The sequence below is a fragment of the Cyprinodon tularosa genome, unplaced genomic scaffold (assembly GCF_016077235.1).
Source record: "Cyprinodon tularosa strain WSP-4 unplaced genomic scaffold, ASM1607723v1 ctg1071, whole genome shotgun sequence".
Classification (NCBI taxonomy): domain Eukaryota; kingdom Metazoa; phylum Chordata; class Actinopteri; order Cyprinodontiformes; family Cyprinodontidae; genus Cyprinodon; species Cyprinodon tularosa.
The window spans coordinates 83,190-105,000 of NW_024037862.1; the positions used below are offsets into that span (position 1 = coordinate 83,190).

At 35.1% G+C, this 21,811-nt stretch overlaps 1 protein-coding gene across 7 annotated transcripts in view; it reads left to right on the forward strand.

Moving 5' to 3' along the window:
* itpr1b (inositol 1,4,5-trisphosphate receptor, type 1b) overlaps positions 1-21,811 on the forward strand; it is a 110,796-nt gene that overhangs the window by 80,221 nt on the left and 8,764 nt on the right. For all 7 annotated transcript variants that reach the window (XM_038290085.1, XM_038290078.1, XM_038290069.1 and 4 more), the window contains 4 exons: positions 1,337-1,429; positions 3,452-3,597; positions 6,237-6,402; positions 7,361-7,521. In XM_038290085.1, the coding sequence (XP_038146013.1) occupies positions 1,337-1,429; positions 3,452-3,597; positions 6,237-6,402; positions 7,361-7,521 (566 nt within the window). The remainder of the gene's footprint in view (positions 1-1,336; positions 1,430-3,451; positions 3,598-6,236; positions 6,403-7,360; positions 7,522-21,811) is intronic.

Consider the following 21,811-nt stretch of genomic DNA (forward strand, 5'->3'; position numbering starts at 1 on the left):
GTTTTTTTAGAAAGCATTTAAAAAAGGGTTGGGTTCGTAAAACAATATTCCAAACTCTGAACCTCTCACAGAGAAATGTCCATCTCGTTATCTGAAAAAACAAGTGATTCACAATTGGCAAAACATGGCTGTCGAACTAACCTGAGAGGTCCAGGTAATGAACGCATCAAAAGGACTCTTAAATAGTTTTAATGTATCAGAAAATCATTGATCACGCCAAATAACTAATTAAATCCATAAAGCAGTCAGAAGGGGAATTCTTTTTTTAGTTGGTTATATTGTTGTATAAGGAGGAGATAAACTGATTTAATCTAATGGTTCAATCATATAACACCTAAAATGGAATTGAATGATTTTTGGTTCTATTTTCTAAAAAACCTAATTGAAAATACGAAACAACAAATATAATGAATTTTTGGCACTAGTCTTTGTGGGTGAGCTGAATAATTATAAAACATCATTCAATGTAGAATTTTCTCTTTATTTGTAGAGATTAAAAAGGGAATGTGCGTTTAACCTGAATTTGTTTTACATGCCTTGAATAAAATTGGAAAAGCCTGAAAAAGGGCCATTAGCTCAGAGAAACACACCTTTAGTCTCTCCTCCTTAAGAGGAGCTGGTGGGAAAATCACTCTCGACTGGACATGTATTAGCCACATTAAGTCTTGTTTTAGGTTTTCCACAAGTCATTACTTCTATCCACAGCACACATTGAGAAGAAGGTTCTCTATTCGGATAACAGCACAATTAAACTTGATTAGGCGCATTTAAAACGTAAATTCAGTGGAAATCTGATTACCTCTCAAAAGTCCCTATCCCAACACCAAAACAGTTGTAGCAGAGTCACGCTGTGACGCTTCTCTAAAACAGGAATGGGGAAGCTGATCAGAGATTACGGGAAAAAAGGTTTGAGCTACTTATAGCCTAAATCCACTTGGTAATTTTGGTAAAATTTGCTGTTTACGGATGATGTCTATCTTTTTTGACGGATCCTGACAGAGGCAAAAAGTTTAGTTTCTGAATTTGAAACACTAGTAGAGTGGTAGAATGTAACTGCAGCAGATGGTTAATCTACGAACTATTGACATTTATACAGAAAGCAATGAACACCACACTTCAGCTTAATCTTCCCTGCTATTCCACGGTTAGAACCTACTTGCTTCATAGAGTAAAACTCTGTTTCTTGAATTCTAATCAGATTTCCAGCGGTTGTTAGTGAGAAAAGTGAAAATTTTTCAAAAGCTTTAAGAAACCTGTTCAGTTCTGTATGTATTGTACAAAGAAAATGTGACAACTTGTTCAGCTGCATAGTCATGCATGTTCTGTTACTGAACAGAGCAAGGAGCCAGCATGATGGGAGAGCTCTTCTCGGGCGGAGTGTGTCAGAAGGAAAATGGAGAAAACTGTTCAACGGAGGCCGTCATGGATGGTGCGTTGACAAAAAGGAAAAGCAGAAGTATGAACATGTTTGAAGGGGGTGATTAGGTTCAAGGATTCTGTTAGGTTAAAATCCCCATGTCTGTGCATGCATGGGATTCCTGAGTGTTTGTGTGGTTGTGCTTGTGGCGTGTCTGTGTATGTTTATTTAAGATGGCTTTACTTTTAACTGAGTCACTGAGATCGGCACAGCTGAACAATCATCAGATTTAGGCAGACTGGGCCACCTAGTGAAGGTCAGGGGTCTGGATCCCTCGTGATGTTAGAGAGGACTTGAAGGACCCAATACCGTATTCTCAGACCTGAGGTGAAGGGGTCAAGGATTAAAAACCATCAGGTACTAGTGCATTGAATGGTCTGTCCAGTGGCAACGCAGAGACTGTCTGACTCCTAACAATAAGTCTTTGGAATTGACTAATCTTGTGAGAAACCACTATTCAATTATGAACACATGCAGGACCCTAAAACTGGGCAGTCACCCTTACCCAATCCCCAAACTGCTTGGCCCTCTGACCTCGCCTAAGCTCTTAGACCCTTTATCACTTTGTAAGGATGGGATTTTCTCCAATTAGCAACCCTACTTCAAAAGTTTTCCCATATAACTTTAATGGAACTTCTTTACCAAGCCAGTTCTAAAAGAATAGAATAAATGATTCACTTTTTATATGAATCAGATTTAAAACGAAGATTCCCCTGATAATATTGACTGGTTGCTGGAATTGGCTCACTTCCAGCCTAATCTTCCTCATCAGTTGGAACATCAGAAACTTTTTTTTCTTTTTTTCAAACCACCTGTGACTTTAAGGTCCTGCTGTCAACACCCTTCAAGGCAAAGCAAGTTTATTTATATAGCGCATTTCAGTTGCAAGTCAAATCAAAGTGCTGTACATAGAAGAAAAAAACACACTGGTTAAAGTACACTGCAAGATAATTAAAACAATCAATAATAAAATAATTGATTAAATGATTAAGTTTAACTACAAACTTAAACTAATTATGGTTAGATGGCATTTCAGCACTTCAGCAGTTTGTTTTCTAGATTTGTGGAGCATAAGAACTAAAAGCTGCTTCTACATGTCTGTTTCTGGTTCTGGGTTTGCAGAGTAAACCTAAGCTTAGAAGACCTGAGATCTGAGTGGTTGATAGCCTGACAACAGATTTGCAACATATTTTAGCCCTTCATTGATTTACAGACTACAGTACAGAATAAATTGGCCTTCTGAGTACGTATAGCTTCTCTTCTAAGTAGAGAATAATCTACTCTATACAGTGTGACTAACTACAAAGGTTTTTTTTTGTTATTTTACATTTTTCATGTCAGCTGAAAAGTCTAAATCTTTTATAAATTCAATAAAGGGTCCCCAAATGCTTTCAAATATATGTTGTTTTGGCTTACTAGAGGTAGGCTAAAGGACATCCCCTTAAACCACTGAGAGGCGCTGGGTGCATTCATATTTTTCCAATTGAGTCAGTGAGCAGAAGTCTATGAAAGTACATTCGGCTTTACTATAGTTGTCTTTATTAATTCACTTTTGATTTGATTCGGCTTAAGAAAATGTTGGCAAATCCATGCCACCATAATGCATAGCTTTGAGATGGTGTTTGAGATCTGTTTAGGTGGGAACAAGTAGATGCTGAATAGGAGGAGCCCTGTGGTCTCTTAAGCAAAGTTACCTACTGACACAAAAAAGGCCCACGCTTATTAAACCAGTGGAATGCTGTAACAGAAATACCAACCAGGTTTCTTACCCTCTGCTTCATTAAATGAAGTGATAAATGGTGTTGAATGCTGCACTAAGGTCCAATGATACCAGCTCTATGGTTCTTCAATGCTCTTATACAGATGTCCCTGAACACTTTGACAAGGGAAGGTCTCTATAGCATAGTAAGCATGGAAGCCTGCCTAGAAGGCAGTAACTGAGAGATGAAGTATAAATTATGCTTAAAATGCTCTTGGTACATTGTTTTTGTCCAATTTGTATGTAAAAAGTTAACATCTTCTCACCCTTCATAGCTTCCATTGCCGTCCAGCCTTCGGTGGTGATAGAGGACAAGGAGCGAACGTGTGACTCCTTACTCATGTGCATTGTCACAGTACTTAGTCACGGCCTGAGGAGTGGAGGAGGTGTTGGGGATGTCCTGAGGAAGCCATCCAAAGAGGTACAGGAAAAAAAAATAGAGACAACAAAGTTTCCGAGGGCATGATTAAGGATCAAGCAAAGCTTTCTTGTCATTTTGCTTTCTTTTCTTATGCAAAACATAGCAGAGCTCAACATACATGATGTGAATACTCGCCCTAGTCTCACCTCTCAACCAAATTCAATTAAGTTGATTGAATCAATTGGCAGGTCTTAAATATAGCATTTATGTTTTAACCAGACCATCTAGCAGTTAATTTGTCCAAAGTCAAAATGCTTCTAAAGAATCTTATCTAATAAGTGGAAGTTGGCATGTTTATTTCCTGAAAAATGCAGTCACGGCTTCAGTCTCCATAAAGGATCTCTGTCATGTAAAGAGATATGCTCTGCTAAAAGGTCAAAGCAGCTCTATTGAAGAGTTTTGTAACTTTCAGCATTCCAGAAATAACAATGAAGTTATCTAATGCAAGAGGAAGTCAAGCTTGTACTCTTTCACAGAATGACTTACTTTTGCAGCCTAACCCCAAGAATGAGGGAGTGAACTAAAACCTCTAGAAAAGTGGCCTACTCATGGAAATGTTTTCATTTTTCCCATTGCATTGACTGTAACAGAGAAATTACTTGTATGTAGTAGAAGAGTGTCTGTATACATTTACATACTTCCTTTTTTTAACTGACTTTCAATTTTAGATTAACTCCCCACATACCTCACTCTATAGATGTCCGAATACTCGAGGTAGACTCAAAGCGGATGTCTGCCGCACAGGTCCACACACGGATCCGTTTTTATGACCGTGTACACATATGCAGTGACCAAACTAAACTGCCCCGCGAAAAACGGCAGTCCATTTTGTATGCCAGCAGATAAGCTGAGAATTGTATCATCTTGTGCACGAAATGTTAAAATTTAAAGAGCGAGTAGAAAAACATAAAACCTTAATCAATGAGGGAATGATACATAAAATATTTTCCCTGATTGTTTTTTTAAAGCTGGAAGACAAATCCGCTCCTCCTCGATGGTTCATATCATTACTAAAATGCTTGAGAATAAAGTGTCAACCATCAGCAGACATTATGCATGGACTCCTTGCAGGTCACAGTACACCCGAGTATTTGGGGGCCTATATGGTCAGATTACCAGGGGTTCTCGCCACCGCATTTTAGCGTAACGTAGCATTATGCTATCACTTGTCAAAGTTAAGCCGTAATTAGGAGGAAATTGGAAATTCTGTTTTTGAACACATTATCTGTCCGTTTGAAGCTCTTGGGTCACCGCAGTCAAAAAGTTATTTTGACATTTACAGTTGTACTTATTTAGGTGCGTATATCTAGGCTCTGTGTAAATTGGGGATGGGGGTCACTATGCCAATGAACCGACTGCCCCATGCATTCCTATGTGTTTATGTTTCACTGTATGTGAGCCAAACGACAATTAGTAAAGATTTTTGCCCTCTAATAAATGTTTCTTCAGTATAGCAGGTGTTTCTGTTGCAATATAACATTATGATAAACATTTGACTTTGCTGAGGAAATATTTTAACTTCTTGTATTTATTATGCTTTTAGATAATAAAGTAGTTTCTATTGGACAAAGATACACTGAATAAATACAAGAAATCAATTGAAATTTTGATTACTAAAAAACGATAACCTGGCTCTGTGTGTGGGGAAACAAAGTCACTTTCCATCAGTCTGTCTGTATGTTCATTTTTAAAATGTTTTAATCCCTCATCAGGGAGTTAATGGATACACACCCCGGCACAATAAATTTAGTAACCCTACTAGAAACCATGGAGGGGCATTGTGGTGCAGTATAGCTCATGTTGACATGGCGAAAAGAAATGAAAGGTTGACAGTGACGGAAAACGGCACATGATGTAAAGTATTTAATGCTCACATGGAGCACCCCCTACTTCCGTGGTTCTTCTTTATTCCTCATTCTGGAAATTTTTATAATCAGAATTATCTCAACTGTTGCCATGTTTGCTTTTATTTGAAATTCTTGTGGTAATTTAGAAGCTAACTTTCCTCTCCACTGTCGCTACAAGCATGCTTGGTGTGAGGGATTTCCTTCGACTCAAGTCGACTCGAGTCGATGCAGTCAACTGATTTTCCTTGGATAGAAAACTTTGAATCAATTTGACTCTATGATCTGGTTGAATAGTATCTTTAAAGTGCCTTTAGATGACATGTGTTGTGAATTGGCAGTATATAAATAAACTGAATTGTGTTGAAATATATTAGGGTATTTCCTTGTGCATCATCATGTCGTCACCAAGTCTGCTGTTTGCTCATTGCTTTAATTACTGCTTATACTTCCTCTTTCTTATTAATCTGAGTTCTTTAGATTTTTAAACTATGAATAACTGTTGTTTTTCAGTTTTAATCCATGTATCTGCTCATAACCTATTTAATTGCCCCAATTTTATAATTGTAAATTAAGCTGTAGCAGAAACCACTGCATAAGCTAAAAGATCTCCCTAAAATTCTCCCTATTAGTTGATAACTGCAGCCAAATCCTTGATCTGATGCATATTGTTTTTTATCTGAACAGAAAGGCTGTTTTCTAATAAAAAGTGCTCCAACCTTTTCACTGAGACTGAATATTAACTCGAAGCCCATAGTGCTGGCATTCACTAGTTTTCTACCTTGACTCCCTCAGGAACCCCTGTTTGCTGCCAGAGTTATCTATGACCTGCTTTTCTTCTTCATGGTCATCATTATTGTCCTCAACCTCATCTTTGGTGTCATTATTGACACGTTTGCTGACTTGAGGAGTGAAAAGCAGAAGAAAGAGGAAATCCTGAAGACTACATGTTTCATTTGTGGTGGGTGAAATACGTTTTTTTTATTATAATTGAAAATCATGGTGAGTTTCTTTGTCTGTTGCCAGTTTTCTAACCCGCCTCCTTGGCTTTCAGTCTGACAGTGATGTTAATCAGGGTCTGTGTTGCGATATCTTTGTTATATTTGCAATAACTGCCTGATTATAATTTTAATCCATTCAATAAAAAAAATACAAACTGATACCTTTTTTGTTCCATTTAACTCAGAGCTGGCTTGAGGTGTTGCATGTAGCTTTGGTCGTGTTGCAGGTCTTACCACCATATAAATCTGGTTGCCTTGGATTTAAGCCTGTTTCGTGGTTGTAAACACTTTTGCTTTAGGTCCAAAAATAAAGCAAAATCATGCAAGTGGTCTCTCCCCAAGTCTGCCCTGGCATGAGCATGCCAGTGCTCTGCAGCAGATTCACATCAGGGCGCTTGCAAAATGGGGGCTGTTTTTCTGTGTAAAGAAACCCAACGCCTCCTCTTCCCAGAATGAATGTTTAGTCACAGAAGGTGCTGCTGTGGAGGAGGAGTGTTTCTTCCTGTTGCCATATGAGGCTTGACCATGTTAGTCTGTAAACACACTCAGTCACTGTCCTAAACAGTCACTTATTGACATTTCGGCACAATGATCCCCGCTCTATGTGTATGGCAATACTTTTGAACTTTTTTTTTTTTTACTTTTTTTTATAGAATTTAAGACTGATAGAAAAGTTAGATTACTGGTCTTTATTATAACCAAAAAAAAAAACAAAAAAAAAACAAGATTGTTTTCTTGGCCCTTTCCCACATGACTCCATTTCCTCTAATTTTCTCTGACTCCCTCATTTAGGTCATAAGAACAATACTGTCATCCTGTAATAAGGGAGTATTTCTTAATCCTTCTTAAGAAGTGAAATAAATGAGTAATGTGTATTTTGGGCTGTGTGTAATGGGGGTTGTATTCTTCCCTTTTTAGGTCTGGAAAGAGATAAGTTTGACAATAAGACTGTAACTTTTGAAGAACACATAAAAGTTGAACACAACATGTGGCACTACCTGTTCTTCATCGTCCTGGTGAAGGTTAAGGACTCCACAGAGTTCACTGGGCCGGAAAGCTACGTGGCTGAAATGATCAGGGTAAGTATGTTGTCACGCACAAACAGTTTCTAATAAAGGTTTTCTATACAAAACCCTCAATCTTATTTCCTTGTAGAACCAGTTAGAAATGGTTAATGTACAAGTTATTTAACTTGGTCTCTTACTTTTCCTTTATTGTCATTATGAAACACTAGAACAAACTGTATATTAGGAGAGACCCCCTGCTTAGAAGGGACACATTCATGGCTGGAAAAAAACAAAAAACAAGAAAAAAAACATGTAGATGATATTAAACACCATTAGAGGGAAAATAATTGCATGTAGTGCGGGGATTAAGTGCAGCTAGTGTCAGTCCAGTATATGAGATGGGCTGAGGGCTGTTTTATTGTCTCATAAGTTTCACCTGCAATGTCCCTCATTCAGCTTAAGCCAGTCAATTTCAGGACCACACATTCTCTGAAGCCAATCATCTTTTAAGATACCCTTCATTTAGCAAACCTTCACCCACCTCCACCCCACCCCCTCCCTCACTCTCAATCCCACTCTTCCTCTGGCTTTTTCCACCACCAGTGTCCCGGCCCAAGGGGAAGAGTAATCTCTTTCTAGGTTACTCATCCAAGCGTATGTTGATTCACAGCATTGAAGTCTTATGCCGGGGCCCGAGGACCATAGAACTTATTTCATTTATGTCTTTATCTGCTTCTGTCTCCTTGAAACCCAGCCAGCCTCAGCAGATGGCCGCTCACACTGAGCCTGGTTCTTCTGGAGGTTTCTTCCTGTTTAAAGGGAGTTTTCCTCTCCACTATCGCTACATGCATGCTTAGTGCGAGGGATTGCAGAGTGTAAATGAGTCCTCACATTCAGCTGGTTCTCCTTTGATAGAAATATTTTGAAGACTGTGATTATGTTACCTGTATTAAAAAAAGTATTATAGAATAATACTTTTCTAATTACAGGTTTTCTCTGTGAGTCTCTCCAGGTTGAATTAGCATTTACACCCCTCAGTGTGACTTAATACAGCATCAATTTTTAGCACCTCATGCCAAGAGAAATTTGTAACCTGCCTGGACAGTGTAGCATGGAAAAACATGGCGGAGAAGCAACAGCTTTTATTGGTTAGGGTTCACAAAAACAAACACTGTTGACATCTTATGATTCGTCCCATCAATACCATCACAACTAACAGCTTCTAGATGACCCTGAGAGGCATTGAGAGTGTTGAAAACGACTTTATTTTCTACTTCTACATGTAGTGTGGTGTTGTAAATTTGCGGTGTGTGAGGTCTACTCCCCCTTAGAAACTGTCATTTTGCTCGAAACATGGGGGAAGGCCGCATTGGGGTAGAAAATGCTGCAAATACTGTGTCAGCAACCTTAGATGCGTCAATATGTGCGTGTCTGAGGAGGTGTTTTTCTGAAGCAGAGATAAAAAAAAATTTGTTATCCCCTAATTTTTTTAAGTGTATTTTTTAAATATGCAGAGCTCTGATATAAAGTGTTGCATGTGCCTCTTCAACCTCACAATAAGGCTTTAAAATCTCAATGACATGCAATGATGCTTTGGGTTGGAGCAAGGTATTTTGCATTATTTACATGTTACCTCTTAAAGGCTGCACTGTTTGCCATTTTAAACACATAAAAAAGAACCTAGTGGAACATTTCCTTTAAGAGTAAAAACCAAAAAGGTTCATTTTGTTGTTGCAACAGACTTGTAAGCCTTTAGAAAACACTTTAACTACCAAAGGAAAGTCCCACTTTAAGTGGTTACTTCATTGACGCAGTTTTGCTGCTGTCAGTTTCTGACAGTGTCTTATTCGATTAGCCCACTTTCTTCTCCTGTCTCTTGATCTGCTACAGTCTTGTGAGGAACCACCTGATTAAGGATTACCCTGCCATCCCTCTTATTAACTTTGCACCATGTAGAACCAAACTAAGGCTGTCGAGCAAGAAACCCGAGGAGACAGTTGCTCTGTCAGGTGACCCATCCTTAGCGTTAAACCAGTTCCAACTCAACTCTTTATTACACAGCCTTATTGAGTTGTTCAAGATTTTATTGGTTTGTTTTTGAAGCTGCTTTCAGACTCTTATATAGTTTAATTCTAAAGCAAAGTGAAATCATAACATTTGTACAGACGTCATTCAGTTATTTGTATGTAGATTTGCTGCACCATAAATTAATGAGGACTAAAATTGGATACAGCAGTGTATAATTTCACTATGGCTCAAAAAAGGTTCCGGTTTTTTTTTTTTTTGGACTGAAGCATTTGTATTTGGATCATAAAAAAATCCACTCTACTTTAGGAATTGCAGTAAAAATGTACTTTAGTTGAAGGCTTAACGCTTCTGTTAAAAAAGACCAGAAGATCAAAGGTTTAAGCTGTCAAGTAACCCCTATATATTCACAACCCCTGTAATGTTTATCCTGGGTATTCTGGGTTGTTAACAAGAAAGAGTGAAATTGGAAAGATCAAAATGCAACATGGTTTGGATGTTTAAAAATATTTCCTTGGCTAGGCATTTATTTATATTGGAGTATTTTAAATCACATTTAAATTTTTGAATTGGGTCATCTCTTTTTAAGTGTACCTTTTGAAAGCAGTATCAAAGTGTAAAAACAATATTTTCTTTCACTTTCAGGTTAATGACAGCTATACTTCTAGATGTCCAATTTAATATTAAAGGTATAGATAGTGCAGGATGTTTTTTTTTGTTTTGTTTTTTTTCTGGTTGGATCATTAAAAAAAGTGGTCCTCCTAATTGTTAATCATTCTGGTGATGTTGATTCTGGTGTTTACGTAAGGCCGTCTTACGTGTTCATCCCCATTTTTACTTGATGAGTCTGACATAGTGGAAAAATTGCAAATCTTTTGGAAAGTAAGGTTGTATGAATTATGCAAACAGCAACTTTTAAAAAGCGTATGCACAAGGAGAAATGTTCTCATGCATGCTCTCGCATGCGCATAGGCGTTTTTTCTCTGGGGCGGGTACAGGGTTGTGCATGTGCCTTTTTTTTTTTTTTTTTTCCTAAGTGGAGAGAGTGGGTCTTTTAAAAATTTCGCGCAAGTCTTCCACTACACGTTTACCTAATTCCTCCGCAGTCAGAAGTTCACACACATCTCCTGAGCTGCATTGTGTTTTAACGGTTTCCTTCCAGGTGAAGATTAAAAATCTGCATTTATGCAAAATAGATATTTTTGTGTAAGGTCTTATCAGACCTTTCCTTGATGGATGGATTGATGGATATGCATGCTCCCCTTTCTGTGTCGGACAGTACAAAAAATGGTGCATGTTTGACAAAGATTACCTTTTTTAAAGACATAAGGTACTTCTTCTATAACTTCTGCATCTTTAGAAACCAAGACAAATCTCCCGTTTTTTTTTATAATTCATGTAAATTAAAATATTTAAACAATATTTATCATGTACATCTCAGATAATGAGGTTTTGCAGCAATATGAGAATAATTGGCTTAATTTTGAATGACTAAAACTAGATTTTATTAATACTCTTAGCTGTACATGAAATGTTAGTTAAAGGAACATAGTGGGAGCAACCCACTAGCCTGGGTGCCATTCCGAACTTAGTCCCGCCGGTTCGGTCTGGCTCTGCTCCATAGTAGCGCGAGTATGATCGCCCACCCTCTGGCGATCCAATCAAATTGTCAGGGCGGGCTTTATACGATGATGGACAGATGATCAACAGTAACGTAATCAACCACGTGACTGAGGCGCGCATGGGCGACAACAACGATGGCTGCCGCCGGAGAGTTTAGGTGAGTAGATTCTGCTATTAGGTCTGTTCTAGAAGATATCGACAGCAAATTAATTTTAAAAGAGGAAAAGAGAAACGCGATCACGGCTCATCTTCTTATTCTAGGCGCGCAACTGCACGCTTTGATTTTTGTTGACAACAACTATGCCTGGCTTAACATACGTCACGCACTCCGTTGCTCTTATTGGTTGTAGGTCTATCCAATTGAGTGCAGAGGCATTTTTTTTCCTGTTCCGTTCAAAACACGCCCCATAATCACAGCTCTATGGAGCAGTATCAGACTCATATTCTGACTAGAATTGAGTAGGACTAGGTCAGGCTAGCAACCCACACCTCAGCCTGAATGACTAGAAAGAAAGTGATGTTAGAAACCAATTTAGCATAATCTGCAAAGACTTTCCAGAGCAACAATAACTCATTAGACATACCAAGCCCAGCTCTTTCCAACGCATCCATCCACCCAGATCCTTCAGTCAATCCCAGGATTTTATCAATATGTTTGTTTTAATAAAATGAAGATATCTGAATTTAGTCAACTAAATGCAAAAATGAAGAAAAATCCTAATATGGATGAATTTGAGTCTTCTAATTTTAGAATAATAGTTTTTAAAATGGTTTAAAAACTATTAAAGGTTTTTTTTTTCATATAAAATTTTTTTCCCCAGTTTTAAGTTTCTAACTAAATTTCTTCCTTTAGGTGCGTAATAGTCCCATTCATGAGAATATTTTCTACAAGGCAATCTTTTTCAATCTGTACAGCCTTTCTCCCACCGTGTTTCACTTTGTTTGATGTTACTGTAAGGTGGAAGAAGCGATAAAACAGAAGGGGGTGTAGAAAACAAACTACTCTAATAATGACTGGGACTGACGTCAATGATGGAGGGCTCTGGGTGAAATGTGACATCTACGGTGTAAAAAAAGATGATGCATGGTTCACACTCATTGCCCTAATTTGTATCGTCTGGCACAGAAAAACGCCTCTGCTGTGAAAGGTGCTTCCCAATGTCTGGTTATAGACTTAAAATTATTTAGCTTAAAGACAAAAAGACAAAGGGGGATAAAAAATAAGGCTTTTTTTGGTCTTGTGATTATTTCTTTTCTCTGTATGCATTTGTATATTTGTAGATTGAGTGGGCTGCGTCAGGTGTCTTTGCGGCATGACTGTGACGTTTTCTGTTGCCTTTTTAACCACACAGCATCCTGTTTCTGTCACGGCCCGTGCGGTTTTAATAATGAAAAATGTACTTCCGTCATTTCCATTGAACCTGCGTGTTGTAGTCTTAATTTGTGCTTGCACTTATCAGTTTACTGGAAGTGCTTTCAGTTATAAACACTTAAAATGGAAAGACATTTGAGCTGCAGGTGACAAAGTCGTCAAACTTAGTGCTCTTTTTTTTTTTTAAGTGGAAGGTAAGGGGGTTGACCCGGGCTGAAAGCAGACTACATTGAAGGATGGAGCTGACCTTTGTCACAGTTAAGATTGTTTGAGATTTTGTGTCAAAGCAGTTTGGGACAGTTAAAGAGATTTAAAGTCAATTAATGCATGTTTTCACAGTTGTTTAATTAAAAAAAAATTATAAAAAAAATTACTTTAGTGATGGTATTAATAAAAGGAGCTCTTACGCTGGAAAGCAAGAGAAACTTTTGTAATTAGACATACAGTTTTATTTAAATGTCTTGCGATGAAAATACTAATGAAACTCACAAATTTGGAAAAGAATTTCTTTAAAATTGAAAATCTTAGAACTATGGTACAAAGTGCAAAGCCTTGGTTCTTGTATTAACTGATCAGAATAGGAGGAGTTGCTTAATCAACTGTTTAGTCCATGTCAAAAACCATCTTTTCAATTATTTTCAATCGGATGTTGAAATTATATGTTTAGCTGAAGAGACGAAACTAGACACAACTGGGTTCACAAGTTTTTTTTGTTTTTGTTTTTTTTTTTTGGAATCTTTTTGGAAGGTAAAAATCTGCTTTTTATTTTTTAAATAGGGGGACCATTTTTAAAATCAAAAGCAGTTGTTTAAAATAATGTGTAGAATCGTTCAGTCTAAGTTGAGACCATTCAAAAACAGATTTTACCCAGAGGTCTAAATTCTGAAACTGCTGCTGAGGACTGGACTGAGCCCCTCACTTCCACCCATCTCTTTCTGTGTGTGTCTTCAGAGATCAGTGATACAGCTTAGCAGTTATGAAGTTTTCTTCTAATAGGGGACAAGAAATAGCTTTAGTAACAAAATAATAAAAACCTAATCTTGCTCTCTTTGCAAAGAGTTGCAACTCTGTTTACAATTACAGTAGAAAAGCTACATTAGTAAATAAAAAAAATACTTTAAACCTAACCCTGCCAGGCTGTGACTTATTTATTAAAATCTTAGAACAATAGAAGAACAATTTCTTCCATGTAATGATTTGCTAGTGTTGGTGACGGGGTAGATCCCATGGCACAAACATGCTTCTGTCTTTAAAAATTATCTCTGAACTTGAAATAGGTTTGTGGAAAGACAAAGGCCCATTAGGTGCATATCTGGTCCAGAGTGAAATTAGTTGTGTTGTTTATGTCACTGCCTTGCTGAAGACGTATTCTGACTGTTTCCACAGCCTCTGATGCATGCATGTAAAAAAAAGAAATAACATCAAAAGATATGTGGGTTTTTCCTGGTGCCATCTTTAAATGTTTGACTTTGTTGGCAGTCTTTGGAGTTTTCTATGTGATGTTGTGTGTTTCCAAACAGGGGGGCTAAAATATCAGTAAGCTGTTTAGCAATGTTGTATGTTACTGAGTTAATGCTGCTGATAATGGGTCTGAGTGGTGTTCCTTCCTTGTGAATTTTTGGGAGTCCATATAAGCATGGAATGTCCTCCCCTGGATATGATCTAAAATAAACTGACCGGTTATTACGTTGTCTCTTTCTAGTTGTTAGAGGTAGTTAGGGATTTTCTTTTTTAGGTGTTGGTTGGATCTCTTTTCAAAGATTCGTATGTTTTGCTGTCAACATTCATGTTCTTTATCGTTTTTTTTAAAAGCTAGATCTCAGGTTTTTCAGTTCTTCAGTATTTCATTGAAACGTGTGAATGAGTCACTATTCGTATTGAAATGCAGTGGGTTTCTGTATTTTTTGTGTGTCCTGTGTTTTTAGTTGTAGTAAATATTTAATATTGTCAGTTTTTGCACAAGTATTCATATGAAGTGTCAAAGTGGTTGTGATTAATAGTTCTTCATGGTCTCTAAAGGACATTAATAGATTTTGGTTGCATGAAAAGCATTTTAGTTTCTGATAATTTCCAGATATTTCCTAAGCCATTTAACCTTGTGCCTCTGAAACTAAACCAAAAGGCTCCTCAGTTAAAGATGCACCCTCATTGAATTTATGCACACTACACCACTTGGCTACGAACAGTCTTTCAGCTAATTTAAATTAGGAATCTTGGAAAAATGTAAAGCTGTTCAGGTGCAAAGAATAGACACAAACTGTTTAAATTTTTAAATATAACTGGGGGTTTATCCAAATTCAATGTTGAATACTACTAAAAAAATGTGACTGTTGCAGTCATTTTTAAGATTACTCACAACTGATGTAACCAGAGATGGGAAGTAACGAAGGACAAATACTTCGTTACTGTACTCAAGTAGATTTTTTCAGATATTTTTACTTTACTTTACTACTTATTTTTATGGTGACTTTTTACTTCTACTCCTTACATTTTACACAAATATCTGTACTTTCTTCTACTCACATTTTAAAAAATTGGCCCATTACTTTAGTTTTTAATCATTTTAAGGTAGTTACCGTTATTATTTTTTTTACGCCATCAATACCAAATTCAATCTAATTGGATGGGAATCTACGTTGCATTTGACGCACCACTACAAGATGAATCGACAGATTCGGCGGTATTCATTCGCGGCAAATCATTGCAGCTTGGTGGCGGTGGCGTTAGCATAGTAGTATGGACGACGAGATGATTAAAAATGAACACAACTGAGATCTAGTCCTATTGGCAGACATCCATTTAAAATGTAGGCAACGGCATGAAAAAAGTGGTTTCTTCTTTTACTTTTATACTTTAAGTAAATTTACAAGCCTGTACTTTGTTGCTTTTACTTGAGTAAAGAAGTTTAATCAGTACTTCCACTTTTACCAGAGTATTTTTTAACACAAGTATCTGTACTTTTACTCAAGTACGGAAAGTGAGTACTTTTGCCATCTCTGGATGTAACCAATCAGTTAGTTGCATCCGGTCTACTTGAGACAGAGCACCTCGGAACTGCTTATGATGACTTTTTATTGCACGTTAAAAATACGGCAATAGAAAAAATTTTCATAAAAGAAATTTTGTTCAATTCAACGAAAGGCCCTGAATATTACTAGACACAAACAAAAACAAAATGCAAATTAGATGTTTCCATCCATTTGAGTGAGTTAACAGAGCGATAAAAAGTGTAATGTCATCATATGTTTAAGTTGTGCCTGTCTGTAATAAACAGGATACATTGGTAGCGAGCTAGCGCTGACTACACATCAACAATTGTCCGAGGTGTCAATGAAAAAGTGGCATTCAGACATGTTGTTCACACTTTATCACTTACTTTCATGTTTGCTAGTGGTGTTACATGCTGTTTTAGAGATCATGTGAGGTGAATATATGCTTTTTTCCCCAATAAAAGTCAAAAACCACCAGAGGTGTCAATTTACAAAGTACAAATACTTTGTTACTGTACTTAAGTACACTTTTTAGGTATCTATAATTTATTCCACAACTTTTTTTTTTTCCTACTTCTGAATTCTACTCATTTAATTTTCACTGCAGTACCTGTACTTTCTATTCCTTACATTTTTAAAACAAACATTACTCGTTACTCTTGGCTTTTGTTTAATGTTTATAAATATTTATTTCACGTCATGTGCGTCATCCAATGCAGATCACTGGCACCATCCACATCTAGTGAAATGAAAATAATTGGATGAGTCCTATAACGCAAACACTCATTGGTTAGCTAAAGGAAATAATCAGAAAGCAGGTTTTCTTCAAACTGCAATCGTGAATTGTCTATTCCATGCTACAATGTCGGATTCAGAAAAAGAATTCTAAATGTCTGAAAGGTTGGACACAGGCGAGAGCGTATCGGGAGATGGAGACCAACAAGACCTCCCTCATCCTTGGCTGTATCTTAAAGAATTTTTCGAAATAGTCTAAAAATGTAGCTTTCAATTCATATAGTGGCATCTGGCTGTTTTTGTTTTAAAGGTTACTTTTATACTTGAAGTAGTTTTTGGAGCACATACTTTTTCACTTTGACTTGAGTAAAGAGATCAAGTTGATACTTCAACTTTTCCCAGAATGTTTTTAAACTGCAGTATCTATACTTCTACTCAAGTAACAAATGTTTGTACTTTTGACACCACTGAAAACCACCTTATACTGAGCTTAAAAACGTTTTTGCAAATTTTACTAAATTGGTAAAAAATTTTCATCTTCCCTCAAGCTGTTCTAGTAGGATACTTAAAAATGCGAATAAAAAAAATGTTGATGAGAACATGTCTACAGATAGACTCACTTTGTTTTTAAAGTTGAAGTAACTGCAGATAGACAGCTTGGTCATGGCAGTAATAAGAAAGTTTTCAGCAACTGCCAGCTGGTTATTAAAGACGCTGGACGTCAGGAATCCCTCAAATTACTGCAAATTACATACAAGACTTGGTGTTAGTTGGTACTGGTTTCAGTTTCATTTATAGGTTAGTAATAATTGTGTGCAAATCCAAATACCCAAACACCAAAAGAATTTAGCTCCAGGTTGTTTCTGACAATGTAAATAGGCCAAAGAGCCTTTTGGATAAGGAAATTACCCAACAAAAGATCATCATGCCCACTGTAAGGTATGGAAGGATTCTCTGAGGTAGGCTATAGTAAAAGAAAATCTAGATTTCTCCCAAATGCTGCCAGCAGCTGGTGTCTGCCTGTTATTCATATTTGCTGTAGGTCATTATTCTTATAACTATGCTGCTCTTGATGCTAAGGATCCAAGTAAAACATGCTGCCCTGTTAGCGTACCAACCTATGCCTCAAATTAAACTGGGTGTTTTTTCTGTTGTCAGAAGTGGTAAGCAATGACCTGGTTAACATAGAAATACTTTGGTTCACTGGCTAATGTTCTTTATTTAAGCCATGGTAGGAAAGACACAAAGTTGAAAGGATGTATTTTAGGTCTGTACAGCATGATAACAGTGGTCTGATGGTTTTAAAGTTGCCATTAAAAATTGATGCAAGCAGAAGCCGAGTTCTGCTTTAAGCTGCAGGTCTGACCAGTAGTAAGAAGCTAATATGAAAACTATCATGCTCTGCTTGCTGGCTGGCTACCCATTACTGGCAGCTGTGGTTGTTGATCAGCATTAGCATGAGTGTGGCCCTCTAACCACTTAATAGGAGAGACGAGTCATCTATCGTTTCCACCGCTGCCTTTCACTCACCCACCTTTAGCGTTTTTAGTGGGCTTGTGTTTAAATAGTTGTGTTGAGAAACTTGCTGGTTCAGAGGTGGGCCAGAAGTTGATGGTGGGATTGTGATTCAGGTGACTTGTTGGGACCACAGTAGGACTGGGTCTGTGCAAATCCTTCTAGACACCATGGAGTTTAACCTTTAGCCTCAATAAGGTACCAAATGTCAATCAATCAATCAATTAATCAAACTCTAGTTATAAATGCTTGGTGAGTACTTGTTTACACCAAAGAAATAAAACATTTTATCATCAGTAAAACTTAAAAAAAAGACACAAAATTTAAATCTTACTCAATAATCTTGAAATGTACAGACAGTGCAGGAAGGAAAACATAGCATGCTTACTTCTTTTACTAGTCAGTAGATGCAGGTAGAAACTTGTTTACATTTACTTGAGTAAAAAAAAAATGCTTTTGGGACTAATTTCCGCATTGGGCTTTTTACTTTCAAAATTTATTTAGTTTTCAATATTTTTGAAGTAACATAATTTGACCATAACTGTCATTTTAAGCATTACATCAGATGTTACAGACCAGCAAGTACTCAGTAATATGGCTATTTAAGTACAGAGTACTTTTTATTTACGCCTTATTAAGTAATTTTTTGGGTAAATATTTTTACTTGAGTAAAAAAATGTTAAGATAGTACTACTCTTCAGTAAAAATCATGGACAAGTTGCAGCGTTCTGGACCAGCTGCAAACTACGCAGAATACGGTTTTCCTCAGGATAGAGAGACTTGCAGTAGTCCAGTCTAGACATAAAGTGAATATGATTTTAGTGATCAGCCTCAGATGGCAGAATCTAGATTGAACTACTGCACTGACCCATTTATTATTTTTAATTTTTTTATTATTTATCAGATAATTAAAAAACACCCTAAGATTCTTAACAGCAGTGGAACTGAAAGAATCTAAAGAACCACTTGCATTGGTACACTCTGTTTCCATTCAAGTAAAGGAAGTTATGCTCCATTCATTCTTTAACCATTTAACATATTCCCTACAGACTTACTCTCTCTTTCTCTCTTTTTAAAAGGAGACTTACTATCTCCTTTTAAAGAGATGGATTTCTACATTATTTACTGACCAGTAAAAAGATAAACCACATTTGAACCACATTCTGGTTTTAAAACTAGTACCCAGAGGAAGCAGACAGTGTAAAGGGGAACAGAAGTGGTCCTAGTGTAAGATGGAGCCCTGAGGAAAACCACAATTTAGATGAGCAAAGCTAGAGTTTTTATTCCTGGAGAAAAGATTCAAATGTAGTATGTACGTATAAATCAATAACTGTTCTATATTGTGGCCATGGCTTTTACCAAATAAGGTAAGGCCCCGTCCACACGAAGTCAAAACGAACACGAAGCGCTGATATTTTCCGAAACGTTTGCCGTAAAGACGGAGACGTAAAATAAATGTGAGCATCCACACGAATGCATGAAAACGCTGCAAAATGTATGCCAGGCCTGTAAGTGGCGCTGTGGTGCCAAAGCAAAAATAAGCGACGAAATGTTAGGCATGCGCACTAATATTTATACATGGTTGCCCTGCGGGTCCATTTACGTGGTTAAGTCAAATTCAGTCTTCGTGTGGACGGGGCCTAAGTCTCTATCTATAGGGAGCATGCAGGGTTGAGCCAACCCCTTTAATTAGGGCTAAACAGCTACCTGCAAATTACATGTAAATATTTTCCTTGCATAAATTAATGTTTAAAACAGCTGGGCTTTCAGTAATGGACGTCACTGATTTGTAATGCACTGCATGTTGAATCGGTGGGTTGCTGCCTAAGTAGGTAAACACAACCTCTATCACTTTGCATTCAGGAAGTGGAACATTGTCACAACCGTCTTCTCATTCTCTCAGAATGAGTGTGAGCTATTCATTATCTTAGTGTTGTGTGATTCCCCTCTGGCTGCCGTCTGACCCATGGCTGGTTTGTGGTATGCACGGCCACCTCACTTGCCCCGCTGTCTCCAAATCAACCACTGAAACCTAGGGACTTTTTCAGCCCCTTTGCTTTGCTCCGCACTGTTCCAACCCAGTGACCACAGCAGCTACTCTGCATCTTCTCTCTGGGTTTGTGTACCTTCATGTGCACTGACATGGGGACACAAGAAGGTGGTGTGTTGTTGTGTACAAGGAAAGAAAGATAGGTGCTTTTTACACAACAGGTTTATTTTTGAGAGAAGTGGAGTTCGAGTTTTGAAGGCGACGAGGATGAAAAATGGAAACCGGTTCAACAATAATTGACTGGTTAACTTTGGTTTCCCGTCATTTTTGTTGTGTGTTTGTGTGAGTGTGTGTTAAATATATATATATTTTTTATATAATAAAATATATATACATATACATATATATTTTATATATATATATATTATACAAAAAAACATATATTTTTATATATATATATTTTTTAAAATTAATATTATATATATACATTTTTTTATAAAACATTATATATAATAAAATTATTTCCCATAATATATACATAGGGTATATACATTTTGAAATATATATATAAAATTTTTGGTATATGTGTATTTATATATGTGTATAGGGTTGTAAATATTGGGGGAAATTTTTATGTATATATATATTTTTTGTGTGTGTGTATATATATATATTTTATGTGAATATATGTTTATATTATATTTTGGGGGTTATGAAATATATGTTTTTATTTATATAGGGTGTGTATATATAATATATATATATATATATATATTGTGTATATATGTATAAATATATATATAGTGGGTGGTTATATATTTTATATATATATAATATTTATATATAATATTTTATATAGTTGGTAAAAATATTTATATATATGTGTGTATATATATATTTTATAATTTATGTGTGAAATTTATTTTTTAAGGGAAAAAATTTTATTAAATAAAATTTTATATAATATTTATATTTTAAAAAATTTTATGTGTATATATATAATATATATATATATTTTTATATATAATATTATAATTTAATATATATATTATGTGTATAATATATATTTTATAAAATATATATATTTATTGTTTATATATAATATATAAAATATAAATGGTATATATATAAATTGTAATTTATGGTAAATAATAGGTTTATAAATATTGTGTTTTTTTTTTAAAATTGTATATATATTTTGTGAAATATAAATATAAAATTAAATATATGGGTATTTTATATATAATAAAATAATATATATAAAATATTATATATATATGGGGTATATAAATTTTGTGTATTTTAAATAATTATTTAATAATGTGTTAAATTTATTATAAAAGTTTTTTATTATATATATAAAACATATATATATTTTTTTTTAAATAATATATTTTGGGTATATATATATATATATGTTATATATTTTTTTAAATATATATATATTTTATGTGTATATTTTTATATTTTAAAAATATATATTTTTAAAAGTGTTTTATATTTTAAATATATTGTGTATATATGGGGTATATAAAATATATTTTGGTGTTATATGTTTATATAAAAAATTATATTTTGTGTATATATTTAAATATATATTATTTATGTGTATTATTATAATATATGTTTTTAAAATATGTGATTATAAATATATTTTGTGTATATATGTGTATAAAATTATATATATATGTGTGTATATATATATATAGTGAAATATTTGTTTTTTTTTTAATATATTTTTAATATATATGTTTAATATATTTAAATAAAATTTTGGTTTTAAGGTAGGTATTAAAAAAATTAAAAATTTTGGTGTTTTTATATATTTATAAAATATGTGTATATATTATAAATATCATTTTTTTTTATATATGGGGAATATATTTTTATTATAAAAGTTATATTATAAATTTAAAAATTTATGTTAGTTTTAAAATTTATATATTTTTTTAATTATTTTTAAAAATATTTGGAAAACTATATATATATATATATATATATGTGTATAATATATAAATAACTTTTTTTTAAATTTTGTATATATAAAATATTTATATTTTGTATATATATGTTTTATTTTATAAAAAATTATATATATAAAATTTTGTTTTT